The sequence below is a fragment of the Mastigoproctus giganteus genome, chromosome 10, assembly GCF_048544385.1.
Source record: "Mastigoproctus giganteus isolate SK-2022 chromosome 10, ASM4854438v1, whole genome shotgun sequence".
NCBI classification, from domain to species: Eukaryota; Metazoa; Arthropoda; class Arachnida; order Uropygi; family Thelyphonidae; genus Mastigoproctus; species Mastigoproctus giganteus.
In genome coordinates this window covers 135,639,967-135,663,715 of record NC_143584.1, presented here as the reverse complement: position 1 = coordinate 135,663,715, position 23,749 = coordinate 135,639,967, and the positions used below count along the sequence as shown (strand labels likewise).

At 36.5% G+C, this 23,749-nt stretch overlaps 1 protein-coding gene across 1 annotated transcript in view; it reads left to right on the top strand.

Moving 5' to 3' along the window:
• LOC150079300 (F-box only protein 21-like) overlaps positions 1 to 23,749 on the top strand; it is a 157,873-nt gene that overhangs the window by 112,519 nt on the left and 21,605 nt on the right. The window contains exons 7-10 of the mRNA XM_090383024.1: positions 2,974 to 3,112; positions 12,606 to 12,785; positions 17,084 to 17,206; positions 22,275 to 22,345. Coding sequence (XP_090239150.1) covers positions 2,974 to 3,112; positions 12,606 to 12,785; positions 17,084 to 17,206; positions 22,275 to 22,345 — 513 coding nt within the window. The remainder of the gene's footprint in view (positions 1 to 2,973; positions 3,113 to 12,605; positions 12,786 to 17,083; positions 17,207 to 22,274; positions 22,346 to 23,749) is intronic.

The following is a 23,749-nucleotide window of genomic DNA, read 5'->3' as shown; positions in this document are numbered from 1 at the left end:
TCACTGGGGTTGGGGAAAGTGCAATGGAGTGTAAATTTATATACTAGTATATGATAATTAAAGCTGACTAAGTAAGTTATTAGAAATTAAAACTAAGGTTAGTATCTATTTAAGTGTTGTTGTGTCCTTTCTCTCATTCATCCTGGCTTTCATTTCATTTGTTCAACTCTTTCTTTCTGCACTGCTTTCTCTGAGCCCCTCAACTTACTATTATTCTTCAGTTGAGTGGCAGGCCCAGCTGTGGATTTTTTTCAGGCTGGGGAAGTATGCAGTAGGTGTGTTTGTGTTGTTAGTATTAGAAAAATTATTTGTTAGTACAAAGGGTACTAGGAAAGTTTCGCAATACAGCTTTGTTTATTTAATTTTTTCAAACTAATTTCCTCTACATTCAATACACCTCTCCATCCTCCGAAACCAATCTTTAAACCAGTTCTGCCAAGTTTCACTAGGGAGTAAAGCACACTCGTTGTCCCAAGCCCGTAGAAGGTCCTCATCACTGGAAAACCGCCTCCCTTTAGCTTCATTTTCACATGCGGGAACAGTGCAAAGTCGCAGGGAGCAAGGTCTGGACTGTAGGGAGGGTGCTCGAGAAGTTTCAGTCCTGTCATGGTCAAATATTCGGTGCAGGCTTTCGCGCGGTGAGCTGGAGCATTTTCGTGATGGAGGTACCAGGTGTCCATTCTTGACTTTGGCCGCAGGTTCTTCATAGATCCAATGACTTTAGGCAGGCATTGTTCAGTATACCACTTAGCTGTGACTGTCTTCTGCGTGTCCAAAACGACACGTTCCACAATTCCACTCGACTTGAAAAATACAGCTATCATTTTCTTCTTTACAGATCGGGATTTTCTGACAATTACGGGTGTGTCGTCATCATCAGAGACCCAAACTTTGTTTTGAGCCTTGGTCGGCAGATCGTAATAGTACAGCCAAGTCTCGTCACCTGTCATGATGTTGTTCACATACCGAGATTGTCCCTTATCAAACATTTTTAACATCTCCCGGCACCAAGTCACATGTCGTGTCATCTGCTCTTCAGTCAGTTGATGCGGCACCCAGAGAGAACAAAGTTTCTTCATGTGCAAATGATCTTGCAGAATCGAACGAATTGCTGGTGCATTTAGGCCCAAAGTATCCTCTATCTGTTGGTAGGTCACTCGCCTGTTTTCGTCAAGCATTTTCCTCACAGCAGTAACGTTTTCCTCCGTAACTGACGTTCGTGGCCTTCCCAGCCTCTCAGAATCCTCCAGAGTGAAATTTCCCCTTTGGAATTCTCTATACCACCTGAATATCGTTGTATGATGTGGACAATCATCATCTAGTGCAAGAGTCATTTCTTCTAAGCACTGGTCTGTGGTTAAACCACGCACGAAATTATACCGCAAAACTGTCCTTATCTCATTTCGTGACCACGATGCCATCGCAAGCACTTTACACTCTCACTACTAATGAATAACTGAGCCCATCGACTTGGCACGCCGGCTACTATGCACGTATGAACATGTCTCAACATGCAGCAACAAGCAGCTTCCTGTGATTCATTGTTGCGTCATATTGCAAAACTTTCCTAGTACCCTTTGTATATATGCAAGTAATGTGAATTATTTTTAAGTTTGTATTCATTCGGCCAATTACATTTGCTCCTTCACTCGTTTCCAATTACCATTACACTCCTCTCTCTTGCTTTCATATATCATTTAATCTCATCCTCTAGTATCAGCATTCCAGTAGAATGGTATGGTTATATATTCATTGTTTACCCCTTTGCACTCTCTTTCACATGGAGTCGGAATTCTATATCTGTTTAATCCATTTCTGGTTCTTTATGAATGGAATTGGTATGCACTAAACTGTACATATTCTTATCCTTTTGTCTAATTCATTTTATATAATATACAAAATCATTAGCATACCAGTTTGTTTTTTATATATATATATATATCCATGATTTATGAAGTCCCCAACAAGTTTTTCTTTTGATCAAAGCTGAGCTGTCATATTAGTTAGTGCATTAGCATCGTTTCTATTCACAGTAAACCAACCAAAGTGTGCAGTGGCATCATTGCATAATCTCTTATTATGAATTTCTTCACAATCATTTGCCAATCTTATTATATCTCAAATAAGTAATTGCTTCCCCAGTAGAGAAGACTATTGTTACTCATTCTCAGTGGGCACCACCCGCCCTGACAGCCATTTCAGGACTATTTGGCCCCTCTTTGGTGAGTGGGTAAGTACCCCCAATCATATAACAGCTGACGACCCACTTGTGGATTAATTCCACAATATGAGAGAGAGAGAGAGATGTAGTTTAATACATATAGGATTTAGGACTAAAAAGCCTCAGGCTGTGAGAAGCATTTATTGTTATATAAGTTAGTGCATTAGCATCATTTCTATACACAGTAAACCAGCCGAAGTTGTTCAGTGGCATCATTACATTACAAGGCAAATTCCTTCACAACTCATTGTGAAGGAATTCACAATATGAGATGTTATGAAATGGTCACCACCCAGATGGCTGTTGCAGGGCTATTTGGCCCCTCATCTGTAAGTATTAACCCACACATTAATTAAACTGTTAAATATACCCCACTTGGAATCTCTCATATTGTGAAATTAATTCATAACTGGGTTGTCAGCTGTTATACCATCGGGGTATCCACCCACTCACCAATGAGGGGACCAAATAGCCCTGAAACAGCCGCCTGGGTGGATCAGCCCATTGAGAATAAGTAAGAATAGTCTTCTCTACTGGGGAAATGTTTATTTATTCAAGGTATAATGAGATGGACAACTTGTTTAAAGGAATTCATGCTATGAGATATTATGTAATGATGCTAATATAACTTATATGACAGTAAACTCTTCCCACAGTCTAAGGCTTTTTAGCCCTAAATCCTACATGTATTAAACTACAGTGGCACTATAATATATTGATAAATCTCAAGTTGCCTCATTTTTTATTTTCAGCTTGGCTGGTGGTCAAGAATATACATTTATTGATGTGTTTGATCAAGGCAGATTTTTGACTCAGACTGATTGCCAAGACCTTGTTCCAGGCTATCAACCTCCTACTGATAGTTGGTACAATTCAGCTTTGCCTATACAGGTAATAGTCATTACTTATTCCTTTATTAAACTGTGAATCTTTAAACTAGGAGTAGGCAAATTTTTTAGCTGACAGACTGCACAAAAGGCTGTTAGTACTTCAGCAGATTTAATGAAAAATGTTTTTCTTGTAAAATATCATTATTTTATTTATTTGAAAAACTTTTAAAACTGAAACTTCAACTGTTAAGTTTAGTGACCAGTTTGACCATCACTGTAGCCTTAGTAAATTTGTTTCATTTTGTGATCAGAAATATTATTTGTGCTGATACAGATAACAGTATCATAATTTTTTTTAAAAATTTTGACCATCAAGCTACTTCTTCAATATTAGATGGATTTATTATTAATATTACAAAGAAAGAGTAATGCAAGAAAGCAGCAAAGCTTATGTAGCATCAGCTTTTTTGTTTTCTTTCTTATATTATACCTGCAATGTATACAATTCTCAACAGATTTTCTATTAACTGCAGCTGTGTATGGTGATGGTTGTATTTTATTAGTTCTCATTGGAAATAAGTAATCGACCTATCCATCATACCTCATCTGTAATACCTATGTCAATGTACAGATCACTATGGTAGTAAAAATCATTCCTCCTGGAGTATGTGATAATATTATCCAGTCATGTTAGTTTATTCTCATTGCAGTTTATACTCATTCATTGAAAAGCCATAGCTGGCTCCCTATGATCAGGTTATATCACAAGTAGGTGATCAGGTTATGCCATAAGTAGGTGAAGAATGGACCATTCAGATTCCTACAAGCCTAACTTAGATGCAGGGAATCTCCTCCTAATTAGTCTCATACATTTAAGTAATGTCAAAATGAAAATGAGATAGAATACTTTACAAGTTTTCTAGTTATCTACTTACAAATATATACAGCTTAACTATATATATATATATATTTTTTTAAATCTACATATGCTGTCTGATTCCACAAGACTAGGTGAACTTGTTCAATAGTTGATTACTCTTTGACTGAAGGTATGATTGTAGACTTTTAACAAGTCTACAATCATCTTTCCGTAATTTGAATCTATATTTTGTTTACATCATCCTAGAATGAGAAAATATACCCCTGTCATTAAGTTTGTTCAACTCTTTTATGACCTTCCTCATAACATCCTCATGCAGGTGCCTAGTCTCTGAACTATTGCTTATAAAACTGGGGTCTCTTCTTGTGTGACTGTTTCTTTGCATCTACAACTAGTCTTGTTGCCCTTCTTCATACCCTTTCAAGCAAGACTATCTTTCCTGAAATCATGCCTCCCAACCTGTATACCATAGTCAATATGTGCTCTGATGGTTGATTTGTACAGCATTATAAATACCTCTTTACCTCTACTGTAAAAATTCCTGTATAACTTGGGATTAATATTGATGATGGTATCATAAGTATCATTAATAGAATTAAAATCAATAAGGATGAAAACACAGAACCATGGGGACCCCACTCATAACACTGGTCTGTTCAGACTGCCACCCATTTATATAACTACTTCTTGTCTTTTACCTGTTAACCATTCCTTTCTCCACCATAGCCCCTACTACCATTGTCATACTTTTCCATCTTATGCATAAGATGATCATTGTGTGTACTCAAAAGCTTTTCTAAAATATTAGTAAATGTTAATATGACAAAGTTATTCCCTACACCAGTAACTTTGTAACTATCTCCTCATACCTTAACGTATTAGTCAAACAAGATTTTCCTTAATAAAAATATGCTCCCACACTTATATTATCATTGCTGTTTAGGTGATCTGTGCTGCGTCCTTAATCAAGTGTGTATAATTTTTCCTGCACAGAAGTGAGACTTGCATGTCTGTGGTTTCCTTGATCACCCTTGGAGTCCACTTTGTGTGTGTGCAAGAGATATCTGCTTATTTCCAATCTTATGGAATCTTTGACTGAGTAATGTCCCAATTATATATTTTATACATGCCTTAGTGACCTTAACTGCATCTTTCAGCATAATCTGATAATACTCTTGAGTTTTCAGATCTCACATTTGTTTAATTAATTTAATGCTGAATACAGGGGACTTTTTAATGCTGGAGACTGTTAGCTGGGCAGTCCCTTTCTCTTTCTTTCCTTAAAGTATATTCTTGTGTAAATGTAGATATAAAGAACTCTGCAACTCATCAGTGACACATGATGTCATCTATAGTGATCCTGCTGCACCTATATAATGATCTAATACAGTTAATTTTCCTTTTTTGCATGCATGTAGGGAAAAAATTCTTTATCTTTCTTCAACCTCTTTCCAAATCCTTTTTATAATCTGCCTTGGCTTCTCTATCATCCCTCATTACAACTACTTTATACATTCTATATTGAAAGGGGTCTCTTGATAATCTCTAAATATCCTAGTCTCCAAATGCTGCAACTGACGGAATTTAAGCCTCTCCTGATAAGGAAACCCCTTTGTTCCTCTCACCAATCTTGTTGCCCTTCTCTGTACTCGTCCTAGCAACTCTACATCCTTCCTAAAATGAGGCCTCCAGACCTGTATGCAGTACTCAAGCTGTGGCCTGACCATTGCCTTATACAAAGGTATAATCACCTCTTTGTCTCTGCTAGCAAAATTCCTATATATCATTGACAAAACTCCATGACCTGTTCTGGCAGCCAGTCTGCACTGCTCAGAGAACTTCATATGCAACTTTTTTTTTTTTTTTTTTTCCTTTTGGCTGATGCTCTATAAGCTTGCTTTCTTGCATCATATGCCTCAACAAATGCTAATATCCCACACAGCCTTCTTTTCTGCTAAAAGTTTCATCCATTTTGGTTTCCACTTTGTGCCATGTTATTAAAGATATGAAATGCTATGTCGCATCTAATTATTTTCTGAGACATTTTCCATTTAGCATTTGTACCCCTTAAGAATTTTCACTGCTCCCACTGAATTTAACTCAGTGGGAGCGGTGAAAAGATTAATAAATAAATATATTTAATCCCTTTTAAGAAAATGAAAGCCCTCTTTACCCTTAATTTCCTTATATACTCCAAATACCAAAATGCTACTGTCACTACCTGCTCCTTAACTTGAAACTTTTTAATGACAGGTGAACCTTTAATAATAACCAATTCAACAGTATTGATTTTCAAGCCCCCCCTTAATAATACATTGTGATTTGCTTGCCCATCCAGTTTCACGTGTAGCTGATAAAAAGTGTTTATTACGTCTGTATCACACTCCCTGCTCGCAGTCTTGTTGTTTTACTCATCACACCACACTGGTGTTCATATTAATTCTTGAATCTATGTGCTTTCAGATCAGAAGTATGCTCCTTACTCCTCTTTTATCACTTTTGTATTGCAATTACCTTAATTTTGCATTCATGTTATGAATGGCACCACGTTTCCAGTATTCCTATTATGTTAGTGTTTATTGATTTAACTTCTTCAAATTTATTACATGCATTCTAGTATTAGCATAAAAATGAGAGAGAGAGACAGTCATTTTATGTTCTTTGTACAGTAGACTGTTGAAATAATGGCACCCTGAATAACAGAACATTCGAGCTAATGGCACATTGAGATCAGATGTTTACATACAGCGCAGATGTCTTGCAGTGCCAAAAAAAAAAAAAGGTGCCAAGTTGCGTGATTACTGTATTTGTTTACATTTGCTATTTTGAAAGTGAATTCTGTACTGATATCACAGATTATACTGCCGTTTTACATTTATTTTAAATTAAAAATCCCTGACTGTGGCTTCTAAAGTTAATAAACCTCATCCAAAGAAGAAAAAAAGAACATTAAGGTTTAGTGACAAACTTGATATAATCCAAACTTACATTAGGGTCACCTGGAAAGTTAATTCATATACCCATGTGTATCGTGTCTGTAAATTGCATGTGTTCTCTGGTCGATTTGCCTGTTTTGCTGGGGGGGGGAAAACTTTGCTATTAACGCCTGAGACTGACTAACTCAGCCAGGAAGTGAAAAAAAGCCCATAAAAGTTCCTCACATCGTTGACATAATCCAAACTTACATTAGGGTCACCTGGAAAGTTAATTCATATACCCATGTGTATCGTGTCTGTAAATTGCATGTGTTCTCTGGTCGATTTGCCTGTTTTGCTGGGGGGGGAAAACTTTGCTATTAACGCCTGAGACTGACTAACTCAGCCAGGAAGTGAAAAAAAGCCCATAAAAGTTCCTCACATCGTTGACAGGATTTGAACCTGAGCCTTTTGCACCTGGTGTGGGGAGGACTGTGACAATTCCACTGTGCTACCTGTATAGACTCAACTTGATATAATAAAGAAAATAGAATGGGGTATAAGTAGGAGTGTATTAATGGCAGAATATAATATGGGATCATCAATAGGTTTATGTTTTTTATGTGCAGTTAATAAAATTGCATTCTTAATCTTTCTGTTTCTAATCCTCATTATTTCTGCATTAAATATATTAAAAATAAAACTTTCTAGGTAACAGAAAATTTGAAATAATGGCACCTTGAATCCCCGAAGGTGCCGTTATTCTGAAAGTCTACTGTATCTCTGATATGTTATGTGTAGTTGCTTGTGATGGTTTTTTACCAGGAATTAGTATTAGCAATGGCCGCATGATGCAAGGAAGCCCATGGCTTATGCTACACCAGCCAAAAAAAAAGAATAAAATAATAATAAGTAAATTTTAAAACATAAATAATTAATAAAAGAAAAGTAAATGGACAACCTATGCGTTTCCCTTCTCCCATAGGTATCCAGCTGACTTTTGAATTTCCCAAAACTGTCAATCTCTACCACCCATGCAGGTAACTTATTCCAGTAATTTATAACTCTCTGGCTAAAAAACCTTCCTGAAATCCAGTCTAAACATCTCCCCCATAACTTGAATTTATGCCCTAGTTCTAGAATCATTTATAACCATGAAAATTTCATCCTCATTCATTTTACTTATGCCTCTCAAAGCCTTAAACACCTCAATCAAGGCTCCTCTAAGGTGCCTAGTTTGCAAGCTTTGTAACCCACATATTTGAAGTCTTTCCTCATATGGACATCCTTTCAAGAAGCTCAGTCTTTCTTTAGGTGCAGTCTCCATACTTGAACACAGTATTCCAAGTGTGGTCTAACAATAGCCTTATATAATGAGATTATGATATCCTTATCTCTACTAGCATGTGTTTGATAAATCATTTGACACCATGGGCCTTCCTTGCAACCTGTCTACAGTGCTCAGAGAACTTCATGTCTGGCCGTATCGTGACACCCATGTCCCTTTCTTCCAATACCAGCTTTAGTTCAACTCCGCCAAGTGTATAAGTTATTTGGGGTTACTGTTCCCCGGGTGCAATACCTTTCCCTTTGCTGGATTAAAGCATAGCTGCCATTTTTCTGACCATCCCTGAAGTCTATCTAGGTCACTCTGAAGAAGCTCTGCTTGGCAGTGGTCATTAACTACTCTACCAATCTTTCCATCATCTGCAAATTTAGACATCATGCCCTCCATCCCTTCATCGATGTCATTTATGATAATCAAAAACAACAGTGGTCCTAATACTGATCCTTGGGGAACTCCAATTCTTACATCAACCCAATCTGAGGGATAATAACTATTTTTCACAACCCTCTGCCACCTGCCCTGAAGATATCCTGCTATCCATCTAAGGATTTTCCCTGTGATTCCAACCTGTTCCAGCTTATAAAGTAACCTCTTATATGAGATGGAGTCAAATGCTTTGCTGAAATCCAAATAAACAATGTTGTGAAATTATTCCCTAAATCCAGCTCATGAGTGACCCTGTCAAAATAGCTAACCAGATTTGTTAAACATGATTTTCCCTTTACAAAACCATGCTGTGAGTATCCTTCAAAATTCCATTTCTACCCAAATGATCCTGAATTCCATCCTTGATCATTTCCTCCTCGACTTTCCTTTCTACTGAAGTTAGACTGACAGGTCGGTAATTTCCCTCTTCGCTCTTAGAACCACCCTTATGTATTGGAGATACATTAGTACTTTCCCAATCCAATGGAATCACTCCCGAGTGTAGTGGTGATCTCTTAATTAGCCTCAGTGGTTCAATGCATTCACTTGCTGCCTCCCTTAAGATTATAGGGTATATGCCATCAAACCCAGCCATCAAAACAGATTCCTTCTACCTGCAAGTGCAGGCCAAACTGATAAAAATTTTCCTTCAAAAGCCTTGCAGAGTCATTCAAGTTCAATTTTCCAGATGGATATTTGATTAGTTTTAGCATTTTCTGAAAACTTTGGTAATTTCCCATTATTTTTCTGTGGTTTCATAGTCTTACACTTAGTACCAATCTCCATTGTTTTAGTATTATGAGAACTCTTTATAATAGGCCCTTTACCAACCTTACTACCTTCTAGGTTTCTGTGTGTCTGAATGGGACAGTTAGTTGTTTCCCTAAACTTTTAAGACCTGTGCCATCTTTACTAAACAGATTCCTTTTACTAACTATTACATGTTACTAAGGAAAAATTTCTCCCCTGTAAATATTGCAGGTGTCTCTCAGGACCTAGACACTGATTTAAATTATTCCACATAATATTAGACACAGTACTATGCCTTAATGCCCCTCCTAATGTGGCCTCATTGCGTTTCTTTATGTATTTGTACTGAGCCGGATGTCATTATTTTTGCTAAATCTGAATCACTCAGTCATCCAAAAGCTCAACAGTTCATATAAAAATAATAATAAATAATAATAAGCAGACACTGTACTTAATAAAATGTTTATTCATACTAGGTTTACTTATCTTTATTTTTTATTTCTATTAGTTTTATTTATTTATTTATTTTTTTTTTTTTTTTAACAATTTAAAACTCCATATCCATTATTTAAAATACAAATAGCTCTGTAAAATTTTTAGAATTGGACATCTTCATGTTACTGAAAACTTTTGCCATACTTTTGAAACACCCTGTGTATACACAAGGTAGGATCAAAAAGTTCCAGGACCAAATTTTTTACAAATATCAGAATGTTTTAAAAGAAAAACCTTATTTTATTTCTGTAGCCTAGAATGTCTTAAATTTTTTTACAATAGGTGATAGTTTTGTTGCACCTATGCAGAGGTTTATTTTTATCTGTTGTTAATGGTAAATAATATATCATATTTTTAAAATACTTTTTTGAACAAAGATCTATAAAGTTTTGCTTGTTGTAGAAATCAGCCTTAGAGGTAATTGTTGGAGATAATGATAGAAATAACTGATGAAGCATAATGTGAAAAAAGCATTATCAAGAGGTAGAATATTTTAATATATAAGTGCTTCAAAGATGGATGTGATATTATGGATGATGTAAGGTGTCTCATGCATGCCAACAAATGATGAACTTGTCTTGTCTCACACATTAAATATATGCAGAAGAACAAAAACAGGAGACATTCTTAGTGAAAAATGAAGTGGAGGAGGAGAGGTAGTAGTGATTGGTGGTTTGAGAAATATACCATTTTTAATTGCTATAGATAACAAAAATCAGGCAGTTCCAAGCTTTATCCCATTGTGGTGACTTCCCAACAAATAATATCAAATCAAAAGCATCTTGCTCTCAGTCACAGTGTTATAAAGTGATTCTACAGGGTGCAATATTGAGCATCTTCTGACAAACCTGAAAGTATGTGGGATTCCTTTGAAAAACTGTCTGGAACTGAATGTTGATAATTCCCCTCTATTATGGCACACCTAAAAATTGTAGTAGCAAGGATATTAAAAGAGGGGATTGAGCACTTGGTGGTAATAGGTTGTCCTTCCATCTGATTAATTTGTGTGCTGAAAAAAGGTGACTACATGTCTTTCTGTGAAAGTGGACGAAAGTGGATGAATATTTGGTAAACATTTGCTATCTAGAAAGAAGCACTGAAAAGTTTTTGAAGCATATACGTTCATGTTGGCTATCTTTGTTTAAACATTGAACTAGGTAGAACAGTGGCAATCTCTGACAAGTTTATTTAAGAGATTATAAGTGGAGAGAGAAGCCATATGAGCACTTTTTCAAAGTTAAGTGCAACAAGTAACCATGAGTGAGTGAGTGACATTATTTTTATGTACAGATTAATGAACTCCTCTAGGAAAAGAACTTCTAAATCACAAACTTATAGTACGAACAATCTTAAATGGTCCAAGCAACTGATAACTCTAAGCAGGTTATTTTCACATGTACGGAAAGTCTGTTCAAGTTTTCTTCTGGCTTCAGTAAAGAATTCTGCTCATTATTTTTAAATATTATGCCAGTATTTGAAAATCTGGACTTAATCTTCAGTTAGGAATGCCTCGCATCCATGTACAAAAATCATTATTCCTTGCTATTCTGAAAAAATGTACTGTTTTTAAATGTTTTACTTTTGTTTTGGGAGTGATTACCAAAGCAGGCTAAATCAGAAGGATGATTCTGACTCATTCGTAAAGTACTTTATGTACAACGCATGATTACATGGTGTAAATAAAGTATATGTAAGCCTCCAATTAAGACTTGTAAAACACAAAGCCTCCAACGAAGACTTGCTGTGAGTCATCTGAAAGCATATTGGCTTTGTAAGAAACTCTTATTGATCAAATCCATAAGGGGGAAAATGCTAACCTGGACTAAATAACATGCTAGTTGGTTAATTAAGCAATGGGAATTTGTGATCTTCTCTGATGGGACCAAATTCAACTTCCATAAATTGGTTGGGAACCATTATATTTGGCCTGGACCCAGTGAAACTTATTAAACTGACAGGGAAGTTTCCATAAATTCAATGGAATTCAGGAAACACTTCATATGGGATGCATAACAAGTAAACAAATAAGAGAAATTTACTTCAATATGATACTAGAACACTTCCGTATGATACTCTCCAGAAATTAAAATGAATAAAAGATTAATTCAAAATTATTACAGTAAAGAATCAATTAAATTAATTCAAAAAACAGTTTAAAAAATTAACTGTTTTTTTAATTAATTTAAATCAAAAATTTTTCAAATTTTCAATTGAAAACAATTAAAATTGTTTTTTACTGTAATAATTTTGCGTTAAACTTTTAGTCGTTTCAATTTCTGGAGAGTATCATACGGAAATGTTATATGTATTTCTAAAAACATCTCACAGACTTATGTCAAAAAACTGTTTACTGGCATTTTTTTTTTTAACTCGGAACATTAGTCGTGATGGAATGGAGTTCATGTGGCCTCCTGCAGGTATATTTCTGACTTCTAAATATATATGTATAAATAGTTGCTTTTGTAATTTCTGTTACTAGTATGATGTTTAATAACCTTTGGTCAGTTTTAAAGAAAATTCAGTCCGTATGGACAATTATTCCAGCTCTGATGCTTGTTTAGTAAAAAATTTATAATAATGCAGTTTGGTCCACTGCTGTATATACTGTTTGTAAAAGCTCCTATTGCCATTACAATTACAATAAAGTGATATCATTACTTATTAAAGCTGAGAATACATCAGAAATATATTTAACAATTGCACTTTCATTTTAATATTTATGAATTTAAATTTGATTTAGGTTTTCAGGCGCATGTGCTGGAATCTTGTAGAAATTGGTAGACAACAAGAAGGAATGGGTGATGGACTAATGTGTCTTTGTAATGCCCTTGAACTACTAACCATTTTACATCCTGATGATGTGGAACACAGGTTATTGTTGGCCCGAGTTTATCTGCACCTCAATATTAATTTGACTGATGTATGTATCACTATAACTGTTATATATGAATGTTGATATGGTCTCAAAATCAGTATAGAATGAATGTAGAATAATTTATTGCTTTTTAGTAATCATTATGTTATGTGCTGTCTACATTATATAAATTTTTAAGAGTGCTACATTTAATTTGGGAAAAAATTAAGTTGGAAATTAAAATTTTTAAACAATTATCATATTGTAATAATTGCTACTTCCATGTGATTATAATTATGTATTTTGGCTGTCTTCTCTGGATTAGCTAATAAATGCTTAATAACAATATGTGGTATTACTATAAGTAGAATGGTGCTAGAAAGCACAAAGCTTCTTTCCATGAATGTATAATATCTGCTTGCATCAGAGGTGGTAATTTGTTCTGGTAGCTAATAGCCCTTTGACCTAAAAGAAAATTTTCTAAATCTGGTCAGCAGTCACCTTTATGTTCCATAATTGGTATCACCTAACATAGTAATAGTGGCATGTGATGCAAGAAAGCAAGCGTATAAGCTTATGTAGCATCAGTCAAAAAAAAATTCACACAACCATTCCCTCTAAATGTTTTTCCAGTTCCTCCTTGAATATATTTAACCTATCAACTTCCACGACAGATGGAAATTGGTTCCAGCAATTAACCACTCGCTGGCTAAAGGCAAATTTCTACACATGTATTCTACAACTGTCATTCCTCAATTTGAATTTATGCCCCCTTAGATTCATAATCTGAGCAAATGGAAGAATCCCATCAGAATTCATCATGCTCAACCCATTCAAGGCATTATACACCTCAATCAGATCGCCTCGCAAGTGCCTAGTCTCCAGCCGCTGCAATTTGCAGAACTTACGCTTCTCTTTGTAAGAGGATCCTTCATTCCCCTCACCAATCTTGTTGCCCTCTGTACATGCTCAAGCAAATCTACATCCTTCCTAAAATGAGGCCTCCAGACCTGTATGCAGTACTCAAGAAGCGTGGCCTGACCATTGCCTTATACAAAGGGACAATCACCTCCTTTTCCCTGCTAGCAAAATTGCTGTATATCATTGACAAAACCCCATGACCTGCTTGCAGCCTGTCTGCATTGCTCAGAAAATTTAATATATGACTGCACAATTACTCCCAGGTCTTTTTCATTTTCTGCCACCCTAAGTGTAGTACCACACAGTTGGTACATTCCTCTGGGATTACTTCTGCCCATATGTGGTACTTTGCATTTGTCAATGTTAAATTGCCACTTCTCAGCCCATCTGCCCAAATTTTCTAGATCCTGTTGCAGTAGCACACTGCCATTACTGTCAATAACAACCCTGCCAACCTTTGTATCATCTGCAAACTTCGACACTAAGCCTGATATACCTTCATCAATATCATTGATAAATATACAAAATAACAGTGGGCCCAACACCGAACCTGTGGGACTCCACTGATAACATTAGTTCACGAAGAGCAGCACCCATTGATTACCACCCTCTGTTTTCTCCCACTCAACCACCCTTTTATCCATTGTAGCAAATTACCCTTAATACCATTCTGCTCCAATTTGTACAGTAGTCTTCCATGCGCAACAGTGTCAAAAGCTTTCCTGAAATCCAAGTATATGATATCAAAATTATTTTTTGCATTCAGTTCCTTTGTAACCACATCATAGTATCGAATCATATTTGTCAGACAGGACTTTCCCTTAACAAACCCATGCTGTGTCTGAATTATTGCTGCAATCTTGTCTAGATGATCCTGCAATGCATCTTTAACCAGCGACTCCATTATTTTCCCCAGTTACAGACCTGTTAAACTAACAGGTCTGTAAATACTCGTGTCACCCTTTGATCACCCTTTGTGAATTGGAGGTACATTGGCACATCTCCAGTCCGTGGGGACCTCCCCTGAGTCCAAGGATGCTCTAATAATTATGGCTAAGGGTTTGGTTAGTTCCTTTGCCACATATTTTAATATAACTGGATAGATCCCATCCACCCCAGGTGCCTTTCTTATGCTTAACTTCAACAATTTCTCCTCCACTTTGCTCTCAGTTGGGTTATCATATCCCCTGGTGTTTAGTTACTTAGCCTTTTAAAGTTTTCCTGAATTTAAAAATTAAGTTTCTGAAACTTCAGGGGGGGGGATTTACAAATTTGTTTGTTGAAAGGGAATGATAAGTGGTTATTCATTGTTAATGAAATATTGAGCAAAGGATTCATTTATACTACCATGTATTAGTTCCAAATAAATTTTGTTGAAATTGTTATGCAAATGTTACGTAACCACCACCGTAGAAATACTCCACGTAAATGGAAATGTTTGAGATTCAACTGAATCATGTCTTCTGGCTGATTCTGTTATTTAGACTAGATTACATGGATTTCTTTACATTTCTTTTGCAAGTCATGTCAGAATAATTCCAACCAGATGCAAGAAGAATAGGATCAATGTTTAAGAAATTTAAACTTAGAATTAGTCAGAAGAAAATGTGTAGCAGTTCAGTGAAGGTTTTCGAGTAGAGAAATTACTTTAGATTTGTATTTACGTGATCTCTGAGGGATTTTCCACCAAATTACTTTCAGTAGAGCAGAATTAGGGCAGATTATTGAGTTGTAAAGTTTACTGAGAGAGGATGAATTTGTCATTAAAATGTATTCAGATGAAGAATAGGTTAATTATTTAACCATTTTTAAAATTAGAGTAGACAATTCCACTCTGAATCAGAAAGGCATAAATAATATTTGTTCTTGCAATTATATTAAAATATTCAGTGATTTACTGAGGAGAGGTAAAATGTAGGTGTTCTTTTTAAAATCCAAATGGTTTTTATGAATTCTGTCAAGAATTAATAAATAGGAGGAGCAAAATTAAATCTTGAGTCAAAAACAATACCCAGGTCTTTGTGAGTATCCAATTCAGATATGATGGTACCATCCAAAGAGACACCTACATCAAAACACTTATTATGGAAAGAAATCTTCAGATGTTCAGATTTAGAAGGATGTATAGAAAGATTCAGCAATTTTTTACATCGTCAATATAAAAGATTACATTAAGATGAGCCATGATGGAACCATGGCTCATCTTACATTAAGGGAACCATGATGTCACCATTCCATGGACAGCTTTTTAGTTTCAGGGTCGAAATGATGTATCCAACTTTCATCCTGAGTGATTAGACGAGAGAAAAAGTCTTCTTCGTTTTTTTGGCACAGGGCTAACAAGTCTTGTGATTTCTGTTGTCGAGTAGCCTTCTGGAAACCAGTCAGTAATCGGGGAACCCATCTTGCACTCAATTTCCGTAAATGGGGTTGGTCGTGAAGGACCATTTCAACAGAGCCCACACTAATCTTCACCTGCTGGGACAATTCACACAAAGAAAGCTGGTGATCTTCCATGATTAACGACTTCACTTTTCTGATCGTGCTGTCATCAATGGCTGAATGGGGATGACCTGGAATGGCCTCAGATTCTGCTGATGTCCGACCACACCTAAACTGTCTATGCCAGTGCTTCACAATGCCATAGGATGGGGTTTCATCCTTACATACAGCACTCATCTCCTCATGGATTTCTTTAGGAGATTTCCCCTTCAAGAACAGATACCGGATTACAACTCTAGCTTCAACTTTGTCCATGATGCTACTTCGTCACACATTCAGCTCTGTAATAGAAAAATAAATTAAGACTCAGGGCTGAAATTTTACACCTTTAGTACAGAGATATGTATGGTGCTACACACAAAATATCATGACTCTGCAATATGTGGAAGTAGGTGAGGGCGATTCTTTATTTGAACCACTCTCATATTTAATCTGGTTAATTCAGTTATTAAATTGGAAGGGCTTCTTGTTTTTTTTGGTAGGGTGTTTGAAGAGAGTTTAGTTTATTGTTAATGCAGCATTTTCAGTTGGTTTTTTTTTTTTTTTTTTGTGAAAGATACAATGTGTATCTTTCACAAAAGATACAAAGGAGTTATTTGTAAAGGGTGTTTTTGTTTTTTTTTTTCATAATTACAAAAAAAAAAAAAAAAAAAAAAATTGCTTGATTTTGAAGAGTACAGAAAGAAGAGGGAAACCAAGCTTTTGAATGTGAGGAGGAATGAGAACAAAGTTTATATGCTGATAATTTGTGGATAGGTAAAAGCCAGATTGAAAAATAAATAAGCAACTTACACTATCAGACTTCTCCAGTAGCATAAATGTGCCACTTTATTTTAATAAATTATGACTTAAAATATTGGTATATGCAATTTAACATAAGCTTTAATTTTATGTCATTTTGTTGAAGAGTATGCCATTCATTTGTTTATCTGCATTTGAAGGTAATGAGGTTACTTCAAGAGATTTCAGCTAGGGATCCAACTTCTACAGGAATTATAGCTTATATGTATCAAGCTGCCCAGAGTCAGATGGCAGCGCAAAGAGTGAGGCATCAAACCCGTAAAGTAAGTGAATTTTTATTTTAATTTAGCCTTCTCTATTTAATGTGTATTTTTCATCTTGGTGTATATTTATCCTAATGATACACAGCAAACTAAATTTTTAATATTTATTGGATCACCATCAAATAATCTATTTCAAATCTTAACATAGAGTTGACTTCATATTTAAGGATAATGGCATTATAATTGTCCATATCATGAATTTATGCTGTTATTTCAGCCATGCCTAATATAAAATGAATGCATCTATTACTGGAGTAATGTCTCTTTTCCTATCTTCCCAGTTTTTTTCTAGAACTTCATTCTCAGACTTCGAATTCTTGTCAACAGTAGCTGGAGATACATTTTATGATTTTATGGCCGGAGATGTCCTTACTGATCCTAACCACAGACGAGTCCTGGATATGACTTATTTGCACAGGGGGGGATGTATTCGCTGTAGATGTTTCAGTCATCACATCAGAGTATTTTTATTTTGGTGCAATGTCTTGAAAAAATATGGTTGCCAGTAATTATAAGTACAACTTCTAATCAGTATTTACAGTGACATTTATAGTATGTGATGGGGCAAGGGTCATGATGGGTATGTTTATATATAAATATTAAAGGCAAGAAAAATACATCAGAAACTTATAATACAAATGATTGAAGAGTTTGTGGCTTGGGTATGAAGGGTTTATTCAAGGAGTCTGGTAATTTGTTACTTTTCAACATAGAGCCCCTTTGGGGTCAATACACTTTTGCCACCATTGCTGCAATGTGCTGATTTCAGCTGCAATGAAAGTTTTCTCTTGAGCCTCCAAGAATGCATCCACTACAGCAGTGGTTTCACTGTCGGTGAGAAAATGGATGCAACTCAGGTAATTTTGTCAAATTAGGAAATAGGTGAAAGTTCGACAGTGCTAGAACTAGTGAATATGGGGGATTATCCAAGATTTCAAAACCGTACTAATGTAGTACAGCCACAGCAATGACAGACTTGTGAGCAATGTCTCTTTGTGTCACATTCTCCTGGCACAACAACGCATCTTTGTTGAGTTTTCCTTGGCATTTTTCTTTGATCTTTTCATGCAAAAACCTCATGAGGTCTGTGTAATATGCCCCTGTGATTGTCTAGCCTTTCTGAAGGTAATCCACTAACAATACTTCATCAGCATCCCAACAAAAAACCACTGCCATCACCTTGCCAGGAATCAACGTGGCTTTCTTTGAGGAGGGGGAAAAGAGCTGTGTTCCTACTGTTTGAATTATTCCTTTGTCTCTTTCTGCAAGTAATAGGCTCATGTCTCATCCATTGGTCACAAACCTTGCAAGGAGATTTTCTGAATCTGCTTGAAAACGATGCAAATATTCACTTGACTTGAAAACCCTTGTGTATTTTTGATCTGCTGTCAATGACTTTGGGACCCATCATGTCGACACCTTTTTCATAGCCAGAACCTCTGCTATTATGTGGTACACAAGTTCAGATGAGATACCCAAAACACTGGCAATGTACTGAACTATCACTCATCAGTAAATCATGCACACTGTCAACAGCATCTGGAGTGATAGATATTGCAGGTCTTCTACAGCATGGGTCATCTTCCTGGGGTCTCCTCCACTCATTTAAGTTCTGCTGCCCACTTCTAAAACATGGAACAGGAAGGGTCATCCTGCTTCATGGATTGCATTTTGGAATTGATTCTCAGTTGCTGCATAGCATTTGATGCCATCCATGTCCTTCAGGTGAAAGAGTGTACAGGTTCTTCCTTCCTTCTTTTAGGATATGTCTGTACTTGCTGGTGTTGCACATGGTGGACAGTGAGTTGAGTTGTGGGTCAAACCACAGCAGGCTCAGGGCATCTCCCTGGAAGATTCCTCTTCTGGTGGTGATCAGTCTGGTTGTGATGTCCTTGGCTCTAATGGTGGTCATCCATTTCACCATGCTTCCAGGAAATGTATCAATGTTGGGTTGACTTTGTAGATCTTCAATGTCTCTATCAGCCGGCTGTGGGGCATGGAGTCAAAGGCCATGCGGTAGTTAGTGTAGGCCATGTACATGTTGTGGTGCTTCTTCTATGGCCATGTACAGGTTGTAGGCTTGCTCCATAATTGTTGCATAAATAGTCAGCTGCTTCTTGCATTCTTTTCTCATCTGCTTACATCCCTTTTGCTGCTCAGCCATAATGTTCTGACTCTCCAGGTGGTCTGATATCTTTTTAGTTATGCAGCTGCTCAGGTTCTTGTACATTGTTGGGAGACCAGTAATCAGTCTATACTTCACTGGGTTTGTGGTGTTCTTTTCCTTCAGATAGGTGATTTCTTGAGTCAGACTCTGGGATTGTGCAAGGGTGCCTTATCATTTGGGTGAGCTGCTCCACCATGTGTGTAACTGAATTTCTTGTACTATAAGTTGTGGATGTTTCTATTCCTGGGTTTTGCTTGTTGTGGGTGGGACTTCCTGATCGACTATTGTATTTCTTCCATTCTAGGTCTATCCATGGAGTACATCTGTTATGACTAACAAGCTGCTCTACAGGTTGCCTCAGAATTCCTTGAGTGCCTTCTGGTTGGTGGATCTTTTACCTTTCTTCTCCTGTCCGATGGTCCTCTCTGGTTTTCATCAAATATCTGGTTGTCTGTTTCCCCTCTTAGGCACTCTCCCTGTATCAGTGAAATCTCTTGTTTAGTGCCAGGTGATTCAGGTTAAGGGTGTTCAGGTATTCTTCAATTATAGGTATCATGTTTTCTGTGGATGCTGTCTTTCTTGAGGACATCATTTACTTTTCTGATTGGCTTCTTACTTCTGTTACCTGGTTGGTATTGGGTCAGTTGGCCTATCTTCGCTCTTAGCTCTTTCATCTTCTGCTGTAGCCTTCTTACCCAGGCTGGTGGTTCCTTTTCTCTGCATTTTGTTTTCCGTTGGCTCTGGTTTCTCTTCCATTCATCTTGGTGGCTGCTAAAGTGACACAGCAAATGGCTGTGTGGATGGTATCTAGTGTTACCTCATTTTTGTTGAGGTGGTCCAGTATTATTCACCAATTTAGGTTGTCTGTGACTTACCACATGATTCTGTTGGATCTCTGCTTCTGTATGAGATGGGTTCATTTCCTCATTTTGCTAAACCTGTCTTCCGCTCTTCTAATTCTGGATATCACGACCTTGTCTGTTTTCATTTTGGCTGCTCTGGGTTGTACTTCTTGTGCGTGCTATTCGTCTTCTAGTTCTGGTTTGGTTGTGCACTTATTCTTTGTTCTTGATCACTCACATCCTGCTTGATGATTTTTTCCAAGTTTGCAGGAGCTATTGGGTTCTTCATGACAATGGTCTGTCTCTGGTCTGCTATTTGCTGTTCAGTGAGCTGAATGGGCAGGAACCATTCGAACCACTTGGTGTGTAGTTTCATCCTGTACATTGTCATATTGGGCTCTAGCTTGGTGAACATAATTCATTTTGTTGCTCCATTTCATGCATTGGTGTTTCTTTCCATAGTAGTAGCACTTCCAATTGGTTGGGCAGGCTGGTCTTGCCCTTCAGTTGTGATAGCCATATGGGAGGACAGCACCACTTACTTCACTATCACCCACGGAAGATTGCCTCTGACTTTGCAAACTGACCCTTCTGCCTAAGGTCTGAACAGCAACAAGGAATTTCAAAATGACTTTATCCTGCACCACACTCAGTGCAGCATGCTCAATATTTCTGCTTCTCATTTTCATCAAGCTGTTTAGCTTTGGCTTTTGAATCCAGTATTAGGTTTGGTGGTAGTGATACCAGGTGGTCCACTCTCTGCCTTAGTCATCACTTCAGCTTTGGAGGTGCCTCCGTAGCCAGGTGGGCAGGAGCAGCAGTGCGTAGCACACGCTTCTTGATTAGACCGGTGTTCAAGCCTGTGACCACCAAATACAGAGGATGCGGAAAGGTCAGGGAATGACCACCGCATATCCCCGGAGCAATATGGCCTTAATTGCTAATGCTCCTAAAAACCAAACAACTTCAGCTTTGGGGAGGTAGACTTAGTAAAGCAACGTTCATGAGTTTTTCCCCTTTGCATCCCCCCATGTGTCAGGATTCAAACTTGGGTCCATTGCATTGGTGGTCTGGTATCATAACTTATTATTAGAAACTCAATCAAAAATATTAGTAGCTTTGCTGTTTTACATGTTCTTTTCGTGCTTTTAAAAGTACATTTTTCTTTTGGAATGAGAAGAATGGGAAAAATTTTTAGAAGTAAACATGATTGATGTTTCATTGAGAGTAAAGGCTCAGTGAAATAAAAATTGGATTTTCAAAAGTGTATTTAATCATATTGAACTACAGTGAAACTTGCTTAACAATGGCATCCAGACTACCAATTTTCCATCATTAAATATGAGAATTGTTATATATCTGACACTGAAGAAAGAAAAAACAGATAAATGGATCAAAAAGTTTAATCAGTGTACATTGTATACAGTCAAGTTTACAATAAAAAAACAGTTAACATTGCTTTTTATAGTATAAAGTCAACTGGTATCCTTCAGATCTGTTTTGCCTAGATGCTGGCATCATCTGCAAGGCCAGAGACTATTGTTTTTGAAGTCATTTCATTTTTTAATGGGAATTTAGTGAAACTTTGACTTAAGAAAGAGTATGGAATTGCTGTTCATTGTATATAGTGGATGTGAAGTGCCATAATTTTATTAACACTTATTAAATATCAACGCAGAATTTTTCTTTGATTTGCATTTGACCAGAGAAAACAGCAACAAGGAATTTCAGCTAAAGAAACAAGTTCAAAAAGGATTTAAAATTCAGTGATTACACTAATCAAGGGACTTAATGTGAATTTACACACTAGCTCCACAGCAGATTATCCTTAGTCATTCTAAAAATCTGGGTTATTTTGATTGGGAAATACCATTGATAAAATCATATATATAACTAGCACTCAGTTTCATCAGTAAATCGAGAATATCACTACAACTTTGATCATTATAAACAAGTTCCACTGTATTTCTGTTGAATAAAATGTTTCATTCGAGATCACATAATGCACAGAACTTTTAGGTGAAAGTGTATGAAAATTATGCCATGTTCTTTTAATTAGGTAACTGTAAAGCACAGAACTAAAAACCCTAGTGTCCAGTATGCTGTTGGAATGATCATGAAACACAAAAAGTAAGTTATTAGTCTAGTAATACATACTTACTGAATGTCTCTGAGCTTATCATCAGATTTTAAGATTGCCTTAAATCAGATTTGGCTACTTTGATACTCTTAATTTTTTCCAATAATCTTTTGAAATGTACAGATATGAAGAAGATTAATATGATACTTGAATTCCAATATATATTAACTTTATATTTGAAAGCCCGCGCCCTTTATCTGTACCATTCCCTCTCTAAAATGCTGCTGTAGAAAACAGTCATCCATTAAATTAATTATGATACTAGTTTAAAATGTGCCTATGAGCTCAGTAAACGTTCATGTATTCATTTATAATTATTCCAGTGTTCAAAATACGGGACACCAAGGGAGTTATGCCCTTAGGTAAAATGCATATTAAATCCAAGGCAGTGCATCCAGCCAGCAGGGGTGGTCAGTGCAATTTTGAGTCAGTTTGATGTGACATAAACACTGAGAAAATGAAAGTGAGAGTAGGAGTATTATAAACTTAATGACTAGGATGAGTGTAACAAACAACTATACAGAGAAATAGTCTGCCAGAATGTCTTATAATAGTTGATTTTCCATATATTGACTGGAACTTGTGGGTTCACTCACACACTAGGAAGATTTTTGTGGATTTAATGAATGACTGTTTTCTACAGCAGCATTTTAGAGAGGGAATGCACCTATGGCTGTGATCAATTTTCCTGTGAGTTAGGTAAGTACATTGCTTGTATAGCCTGTAGCACTTGTTCTAAGATCTGTGAATGAGAATCATCAGTAGGAGTGTAGCAAACTGATATCTGAGCTTGGTGTGTTATTGGATGTGGTTAAGTCACTAAAGTTGATTCTCTGGAGTGAAACAAAATTGAAGGTTCTTTGACGATTCAACTCCTAATAAATTGGCAGGTGATGCATTCCTGAAGAGAAATTGCTAAAGAATTACCTGGTGCTTAACTACATTGGTTCAACAGAATTGGTTTCTTGAGGACATAGTAAGTGAAACGGGCAACAGTTTTGCAATAGAAATAGAATTAGACCCAGGCTGTGTCTGCCTGAGCAAAAAATTGATGAAGTAACAAACAGGTTGTCTGTTTTTAAGAGTGAAAGAGAGTATAATTGTTTACGACAAATTTGAAATAAGTTAAAGGCAAATGGACGATTTGTTAAACAAGTATAGGGAATGGTGAAAAATGCTGAGTTAGGTCAAAATGTACAATGCAACCTCAATATAATGCAGAGGTTTTGGATATAATGCTGATATGATCATGTCCCCAAAAACCAATTATGAAAAAAAGTAATGTGTTCAAAGAACTAACAATTTCATATAGGAAACTGAAAAAAGTGAATACAGTAAACCCCCGCGAATAGCGGGGGTTACGTTCCTGAGAAATGCTGTGAATACCGAAAACG